The sequence below is a fragment of the Lathyrus oleraceus genome, unplaced genomic scaffold, assembly GCF_024323335.1.
Source record: "Lathyrus oleraceus cultivar Zhongwan6 unplaced genomic scaffold, CAAS_Psat_ZW6_1.0 chrUn0238, whole genome shotgun sequence".
Classification (NCBI taxonomy): domain Eukaryota; kingdom Viridiplantae; phylum Streptophyta; class Magnoliopsida; order Fabales; family Fabaceae; genus Lathyrus; species Lathyrus oleraceus.
The window spans coordinates 53413-63212 of NW_026112629.1; the positions used below are offsets into that span (position 1 = coordinate 53413).

General features: G+C 31.8%; 2 protein-coding genes across 2 annotated transcripts; both read left to right on the forward strand.

Annotated features, from left to right (window-relative positions):
* Positions 1-1415: 1415 nt before the first annotated feature.
* LOC127112997 (uncharacterized) lies at positions 1416-4592 on the forward strand. The gene has a single exon (XM_051046426.1). The coding sequence runs from the start codon at positions 1416-1418 to the stop codon at positions 4590-4592; it is 3177 nt and encodes a 1058-aa protein (XP_050902383.1).
* A 79-nt stretch (positions 4593-4671) lies between these two features.
* On the forward strand, positions 4672-7826 carry LOC127112996 (uncharacterized). The gene is made up of 4 exons (XM_051046425.1): positions 4672-4933; positions 5011-5226; positions 5313-5567; positions 7580-7826. Exons 1-4 carry the CDS (start codon positions 4673-4675, stop codon positions 7733-7735), a joined length of 888 nt encoding a protein of 295 aa, XP_050902382.1. The 5' UTR covers position 4672; the 3' UTR covers positions 7736-7826.
* The last annotated feature ends 1974 nt before the right edge of the window (positions 7827-9800 follow it).

Sequence of the window (9800 nt, forward strand, 5' to 3'; positions counted from 1 at the left end):
CTGCTCATAATTTATACATAATACATAATACATAATTTGGTTAAAAGTGCCAATCTATTTAAATTTTTTTAAGTTATTCAAAATTGAGCTAAATGGTTAAAAACTTATAACAAAATTCCAGGAACATTCTGCTCATAATTTATACATAATACATAGATTCATTAGATTCAAAAAAGGACAACCAGGAAGCTAGAACTCATACCAACAATAGCCTCAAGTCTCAAAAGGATTTCAAAAATAACCTTTCTTTTAATATATATTTTGTCTACATACTGTCCCTTGTAAATAAATATATATTCAATCTCATTTTTTCCATTCTTTAAATATTAAGAGTTGTGTTAGCTCAAAACGGTTCACTTTTAGAGAAATAAGATATGTCAAAAATTGAATCAATAGAAAGAAAATGAGCAAAAATAAATAAATAAAAAAAGGTGTTTTTCTTTGAATGTGATTTTTGCCACTTAGATTGGTTTTGTTTACCTAATTAAAGGGGAATCTTTGTAAAAGAACCACAGGTTATATCACAATATGGTTGGAGTTGTTTAATGATTAGCAATATTTGGATAATTCTTTTTTCCAATTTTAGATGTTAACGTTGTCACATCCTAAAGTGTAGTGTGCATATACAATGTCAACTGTCAGATACATTACAAGATAAATCAAACAACTACCCATTTGCAAATAGAATTTTTTAGTTACATAATCCTCCTTATTAGAATTTTCAAATGCTAAGCTAAATTTGTAGTGCTTCAGAGCATCCACTTTGTTCACTGCTACAAAATAAAATATTAATCATACAAATATTCATTAACAAATGCCAACAAAACTAAATATTCATTAGAACTTTGGAAGCTAAATATGGAGAAAAACCGTCAGTTCTTTCAAAAATGTTGTGTGTACGTACCTGAACCGCTCCTTTAGACACAATGTCTCCACAAAGTCTGTCAGAATTGCGAACCAGATTGCTAAGTGCACCTGCTGCATTTGATTTGGTTTTGTCCTCCTCTGCTATTTGCAATAAATTTTCCAGATGAGGAATCGACCTCCTCAGCTCTTCATACAACACATCATTGTGGTAAGCCACATTTCCAATCTAAACTCAGGTACGGGACAGCGGATTAAAAGACATAGAAAAATTATAATTACAACACATACTCGATATAGGAAAGCATAAGGGTGATGGTATATGTTCTAAAAACAGGGAGGACAAATTATCCATACAGCTATGTACATTGACAAGAACTAACTTAAAATGTTTAACAGGAAAAACATATATGAAAATATTCGTCGCAAAAATTCATCCAACACCTTAAGTATGCCAACAGGACTAGTTGTATTATTTATAAGAAACACTAGTTGTATTATACTTGTAAGTGCATCTTTTAACTACAATTCTTTTTGTTCTTTACATAGTTATGGATCGTAGTTGGATGCAAAAAAATCGCCTATCCGAGGAGTATAAGAAAGGAGTGTTAGAGTTTTTGAAATTTGCTGAAACTAATCTTCCTGAAAGTAATGGAAGATTTCACTGTCCTTGTGCTAAGTGTGTAAATATTGCACCTTTAGAGGCTCACATCGTATGGGAACACTTAGGAGTTAACGGGATTTGTCAAAATTATACAAAGTGGATATGGCATGGTGAATTGTCTGACGCGCCAAAGGCCTCTCCTAAAGAAGAGTTTGATGTAGAGATGGGTGATCGTCTAGAAGATATGATCCGTGATATTGGACAAGACTCTTTTCAACGGGCAAATATACATGATACTCTTTGCAATGACAGTAAAATCCCTTTGTATCCAAATTGTAAAAACTTCACACGACTGTCGGCTGTGCTAAGATTGTTCAATTTGAAGGCGATTAATAGTTGGACAGATAAAAGCTTCACACAATTGTTAGAGTTGTTGAAGGAAATGTTACCGGAAGAAAACATGTTGCCGAACCGGGCCTATGAGGCAAAAAAGATATTATGTCCAATGGGTATAGAATATAAGAAAATACACGCATGCCCTAATGACTGCATATTGTATTGGAAAGATAATGAAGAGAAAGAAAAATGTCCCAAGTGCATGACATCACGCTATAAGAAGAAGAGTGATGATGAAGGTTGTGATGTGACCACAAAGGGTCCTCCAGCAAAGGTGTTATGGTACCTTCCAATTATTCCAAGGTTTAAGCGATTGTTTGGTAATTTAAATGATGCGAAGAATATTAGATGGCATGCAGAAGAAAGGAAGTGTGATGGAAAAATTCGGCATCCAGCCGACTCTTTGCAATGGAAGAAGGTTGATACTTTATTTCCAGACTTTGGCATTGAACCAAGAAACCTTAGGCTTGGACTTTCTACTGATGGAATGAATCCATATGGTAGTTTAAGTAGTAACCATAGTTCATGGCCCGTTCTCTTGATTATCTATAATTTATCTCCTTGGTTGTGCATGAAGAGGAAACATGTTATGTTATCTATGATGATTTCTGGACCAAAACAACCAGGAAATGACATAGATGTTTATCTAAGCCCGTTGATTGATGACTTAAGAAAGTTGTGGGATGAAGGAATTGATGTATTTGATAGTTTTTCAAATGAAACTTTCAAATTGCGGGCTATGTTATTTTGCACCATCAATGACTTTCCAGCTTATGGTAACTTGTCTGGTTATAAAGTTAAGGGGCATAAAGCATGCCCTATATGTGAAAAAGATACATGCTACCATCAATTAGAGAAAGGAAAAAAGACTGTTTACCTTGGACACCGAAGATTTCTTAATCATAATCACCCATATCGAAGATTGAAAAAGGCTTTTAATGGATATCAGGAGTATAAAGTTGCCCCAAAGGCCTTAACTGGAGAAGAAGTCTATCATCGGGTGAGGAACATAAGTGTTAGTTTTGGAAAAAAACAAAAAAAGATTACAAGTAATAATATATGGAAGAAGAGTTCAGTGTTCTTTGACCTTCCATATTGGTCCAGTCTTGATGTAAGACATTGTATTGATGTAATGCATGTGGAAAAAAATGTGTGTGATAGTGTAATCGGAACACTTCTTAATATTCAAGGTAAGACCAAAGATGGTTTAAATTCTCGTTTAGATATGGTTAAGATGAAAATAAGAGAGGAGTTAGCTCCTCAACCAAGAGGTAACAAAACCTATTTGCCACCGGCGTGTCATACATTGTCAAAAGAAGAGAAAAGAAAATTTTGCCAGTGTCTACAAGGTGTGAAAGTGCCAAATGGATACTCCTCAAATGTCAAAAGTCTCGTGTCAATACAAGATCTCAAACTAATTGGTTTAAAATCTCACGATTGCCACATTTTGATGCAACAACTACTACCTGTGGCTATTCGTGGCATCTTGCCAAAAAATGTCCGACATGCCATAACTAGATTGTGCTTATTCTTTAATGATATTTGTAACCAAGTGATTGACCCTGATAAATTGGACGAGATGGAAAACGAGTCAATTATTATCTTGTGTCAGTTGGAGATGTTTTTTCCTCCTTCATTTTTTGACATCATGGTTCACTTGATTGTTCATCTAGTTAGAGAGATTAGATTGTGTGGTCCTGTTTATTTAAGGTGGATGTATCCTTTTGAACGATACATGAAGATATTGAAAGGCTATGTGAAGAATTATTATCGTCCTGAAGCATCTATTGTTGAAAGGTACATCACAGAAGAAGCCATTGAATTTTGTACAGACTATTTGTCAGATGCAAAACCTGTAGGACTACCCAAGTCTCGTCATGATGGAAGATGTGACGGTAAGGGTACACGTCTAAAGGTTAAGCATATGGGCGAAGGGGAAGTTTTTCAAGCACATTTGTATATATTGAATAACACTGACGAGGTTCATCCATACTTGAGTACACATCAAACCATTGTCAAAGCTAAAAACCCTCGTATGACTGAAAAATGGGTGTTGAAAGAGCATAACAGAACATTCTCAAAATGGTTTAAAACCAAGATTATGAATGATGATAATGCTTCTGATACATTAAAGTTTCTAGCATACGAGCCTAGCTTTAATGTTTTATGTTGGAGTGGGTACGATATAAATAAGTTTTCTTTTTGTACAAAATCACAGGATGACAAGAGTACCATGCAAAATAGTGGGGTAATGATAACAGCTTCTTCAATGCACTTTTCTAGTTCAAAGGATAAAAACCCTGTCTTGGCATCCACAGCTTACTTTGGCGTTATAGAAGAGATATGGGAGCTCAATTATGTTAAGTTTAAAGTTCCTATTTTTAAATGTAAATGGGTTAATAGTAACAATGGTGTGCAAACTGATGAATTAGGATTTACATTGGTGGACCTTGATAAGGTAGGATATAAGGATGAACCTTTTATCATGGCAGCTCAAGCAGTACAAGTATTTTATGTAAAGGATCCCTCGAACACTAGGTGGTCTGTTGTCCTCCAAAGAAGAAACATGAATTATAGTGATGAAAATGAAGATTCAACTCTAGACATTGATCACAATACTTCTTTTTCAACACAAAGGCCTTATTTTAATGATGAAAATGAAGTTGATGATGTTTATGCCATTCGTTATGATCATCAAGAAGGGATTTTGGAGGATAATAACAAATAACCAAGAAAAATTGTTATTATGTTTATTATTCATTTTAATTTTAGTTTTGACTAATATTGTTTTCTCTCTAAACAGGAATTATGGATAAACCATCTAGCTCTTCACCAAAAAAAAAGAAGACTAGAGGTGTCACAGCATTGCTACGTTTCATTGCCAAACTTCCTGATGGTGAAAAATACCAAATTGATTTTGATCCTGATACCTTCCAACCCATTGGTCAGTATGCTGCAAAGTTTAAAAGTTATTTGTCATTCATTGCACGTAGCAAGGTTAGTATAAATGAAAAGCAATGGAAAAAGATAAGCGATAAGTTGAAGGACGTGATATGGGACGATATCACGGTATGCATTTTTAATTAATTATTTTAAAGTTATTATCTGTAATTGCTTCAATTACTAACACTCCTTATGTTTTGAAGTGTAAGTTCACTTGCCCCACTGATAAAGAATTTAGGAAGCATTGGTTTGTTTATATGGGGGAACGATTGAAGCAATTTAAGACATTGCTCTCAAATGTCTATATATTTGGGAAAGGAGATAAGCATGGAAATACAACTCCATTTGAAAAGTATAAATTTATCAAAGAAGAAGATTGGGATTTGTTTGTCCAGACTCGACAAAAAGAAGATTTTCAAGTTAGTTAAATTTGTAGATTTATTTTTATGTTATCTAAATTGATTTGGTTTTTGACGTTTAGTTTAATGTGATTTATTTGTAATAGGAGAAAAGGCTAAAAGGAAAGACACATGCATCAAAGAATATCCACCCTCATATTTTGTCTCGTGGTGGTTATGAAAAACTTAGGGCCACCGTAATGGAAGAGAGGAGGAAAAAAGTGATTGAAGAGGCCAAAGGTGATGAAAGTTTGATGGTTGACCCTCCCGAACTAAAGCGATATGAGGCATGGTTGATGGCTCGACAGAAGCCATCGGGAAATTTTACATCTGAGGCAACAAACTTAGTAGCATCTAAGATTGTAAGTAATAAAAGATTTATTGATAAATTTAAATTTCATTCATAACTTAGTAATCATTTTACATCATTTTTATATGTATCTAAATGTTTTAGGGAGAGTTAGTGGAAAAAAATACACAAGGTACTATTGTCTTTGAAGGGCGTGACGATATCTTGACTGTTGCTCTTGGAATAAATGAACACCCTGGTCGGATCCGCACTGCTCCTAGGGGTGTGGGCTTTAAGAAATTCTATGGAAAAAGTTCACGCTCCACCTTAGGAGGTGTCTCTCAAGATGACCTTCTAGCCCACCTTCAAGCCTTGGAGCAAAAAATGAATATAGATTTCCAACATAAATTACAAAAACATCTCCAACAACAAAGAACAGAGCTCCAACAACAAATGCAAAAAGAGATGCAAGAGGAGAGAGCTCAAATCCAACAAGGAATGAAACTCCTACAACAGATGCAATTGGAGCTCCGCTCCGAGAGGCCTAAAGAGATGTTTATAAAAGAGGTATGCGTAACTGGATACAATTAATCTACTAAAAATTAGAAAAAAATTAATTTAATTAATGTTCACTTGATACAGCATGTAGAATCTGTGGGTACGAGCACTAACGGAAGTTGCTCAAAGGTTATGACTACTGAAGATTTAACTAAAAAAATGGATGCTTCTAAAGATTACCTCAAAAAGATTAACAATCTCAAGGAAAATTCATTCTCTCTAGATTTGGATCATGAAACAAGTGAACTCTCAGTTTTTATTGATAGGGTGGATCTTAATGAATTAACTTCCGGTATTAAATGGCTATCCACATCTATCTTGTCTTTATGGTGCACGTAAGTATCATATTCTATTGTTAGTTATTTTTTTTATGTATCAAATATAATTAATATTGTTTCAAAAATTTAGATATCTACATCGCATGTGTATCTCCAAGAATTTCAACAAACTATTTGGGTTTCTCGATCCAAATAGGATACTAGTTCACACAAAACCGGCCGAAGTTATTCAAACATACATACAAAATAAGTTGGATGGAGAGCCAAAAAAATGTTATTTAGGACCATTGCTAAATAGGTAAGTACATGTTTCCTTCAAGGTTTTATCGTTTTTCATATGTTATTTTGTAATATTTAAATTTTATTGATTCTAACACTTTTTTTTTGTAAATTTACTGCAATCACTGGCAATTGTTTGTCATTTGTCCTGAAGATAATATTATTTTTTGGTTTTGTTCATTAAACAGATCTCCTAAGAAAAATATTAAGGTCATATTGGAGGGGTAAGAAGCCTAAATAGAGAGATATCATTTATACTAAATTTTTGTACACATAGTCTTTATATTTATAACTTACTTCGTTGACAACTCTTTTATCAGAGCTCTAGAAGGTTATCATTTATTAAGAGGTATTAAGAAGAAGAAGCCTAATTGGAAGAATATTATGGTAAGATTTGTTTTACTATATTGTCGTTTCTTGGAATACTGGTGTGTTGGCTTGATTTTTTAGTTCTTGAAAGATACCATTTATAAAGAGGTATTAAATGCCCATATATCTTGATTATTTATATTATATAATGAGATAAAGAAAAAGAAAATTCCGATTTTATAATTGCAAGTGATATATTTGTAAGTTATCATTATAAACATGTAGTATATTTATTACTGAATTGCACTTATGGTGATAAAATTATAGTTGTACATGCTCTGAACCAACTAAAATTGTATGTGTTTCTATGTCGAGTGAAGAAAGTTAGTGTTGGTACAAATTTTGTGAAAAAGGAAAAAAGTTTGTGATGTTGTTGTTTTTGGTGGCTTTAATGTAACTAGGAGTTTATATGCAGGGGCATCAACAAGATAACGGATGGGCATGTGGATATTATGTCATGAAAAATATGTTTGACATTATTGATGCTTGTATTGTTGAAAGATTCAATGAGGTATTTTATATTACATATATTTAATGAAAAACATGTAAATTATTGTTTTAACATGTAGTTGTTTAATTTATTATATGTTTGAACTTGCAGATATTCACAGACACCTCATCATATGAAAAAGAGTCAATTGATCACATCCGACAACTTTGGGCTCAATTCTTTTTGCAAAAGGTTGAAGAGCAAGAGAACCAGGAAAAGAAAGATTTAATGACAAAACAGAAGCGATTAAAAAAAACTTATATATAGATATATTTTTGTTCCATGAATGATTTATTGGTACAAGTTACATGAACAAAGTGGTTGAATTTTTTTCTTACATGAATACAATTTTTGTTGATGTATGACTTGGTGCAAGATTCTAAAGATTAGAGAAATGTTTGTTTTGGTTATTTTTGTTTTTTATTGAATATCCAGGAATATATAAAAATATTTGGTTTAATGAAATTTCAAATAAAATATTTTTAAAAAAATTGAGATATTTTACACCGTTCATACACAAAATAGGGTGTAAATGTGTTAAAATTAAATGTAATTATAAGATATTTTACATTTGATATATCAAAAATAGGGTGTAAATATTTGTCATTTTACACCCGTTTGAATTATAATAGGGTGTAAATTCGTTTAACTTCAATGTATGTAGGTGACAATTTACACCCGTTTTATATTAAATAGGGTGTAAATGTCCTAAAATTCAATGTATATATCTACCAATTACACCTTTTTTTTATCTAAAACAGGGTGTAATAGGTGACAATTTACACCCGTTTTATATTAAATAGGGTGTAAATGTCTTAAAATTTAATGTATATATCTACCAATTACACCCTTTTTTTAAATCTAAAATAGGGTGTAATATATTCTCTTTTTACACCCGTTTTAAAACGGGTGTAAATTCTTCATACATATCTCACCCTTTGAATTTACACCCTATCATAACGGGTGTAATATGTATAAAAAACGGGTGTAAAATCTTCTTTCTGCACTAGTGTTCACATATTTCAATCAAATTTCATGGTTTTAACAACAATATTTTCATTTAATCACACAATTCAATCAAATTTCATGGGTTTAACATCATCATTTTCATCATTCCCACAATTCAATCAAATTTCATGGGTTCAACATCAACATTTTCATCATTCCCATAATTCAATCAAATTTCATGTGTTTACATCATCATTTTCACCATTCCCACAATTTAATAAAATTTCATGTTTTTAACGTCATCATTTTTATCATTCACACAATTCAATCAAATTTCATGTGTTTAATAACAACATTTTCATTATTCCCACAATTCAATAAAATTTCATGGGTTTAACAACAACATTTTCATTATTCACAAAATTCATTCAAACTTCATGGGTCTAACATCAACATTTCATCATTTCCACCATTCAATCAAATTTGATTGATGTAACAACAACGTTTTCATCATTCACACAATCCAATTAAATTTCCTTGGTTTAACATCAACATTTTCATCATTCCCAAAATTCAATCAAATTTCATGGGTTTAACATCAACATTTTCATTATTCACACAATTCAATCAAATTTCATGGGTTTAACATCAACATTTCATCATTTTCACAATTTCAATCAAATTTCATAGGTTTAACAACAACACTTTCATCATTCACACAATTCAATCAAATTTCATAGATATAACAACAACATTTTCATCATTCCCATATTTCAATCAAATTTCATAGGTTTAACAATAACATTTTCATCATTCCCATAATTCAATTAAATTTCATCGGTTTAACATCAACATTTTCATCATTCACAAAATTCAATTAGTTTTTGGGTTTTAACAAAATAATTTTCATCATTCACATATTTCCATCAAATTTCATGGTTTTAACAACAATATTTTCATTTAATCACACAATTCAATCAATTTCATGGGTTAACATCATCATTTTCATCATTCCCACAATTCAATCAAATTTTATGGGATTAACATCATCATTTTCATCATTCCCACAATTCAATCAATTTCATGTTTTTACTTCATCATTTTTATCATTCACACATTCAATCGAATTTCATAGGGTTAACAACAACATTTTCATCATTCACACAATTTAACCAAATTTCATGTGTCTAATAACAACATTTTCATTATTCCCACAATTCAATAAAATTTCATGGGTTTAACAACAATTCATTCAAATTTCATGGGTCAAACATCAACATTTCATCATTTCCACCATTCAATCAAATTTGATAGATGTAACAACAACGTTTTCATCATTCACACAATCCAATTCAATTTCCTGGGTTTACATCAACATTTTCAT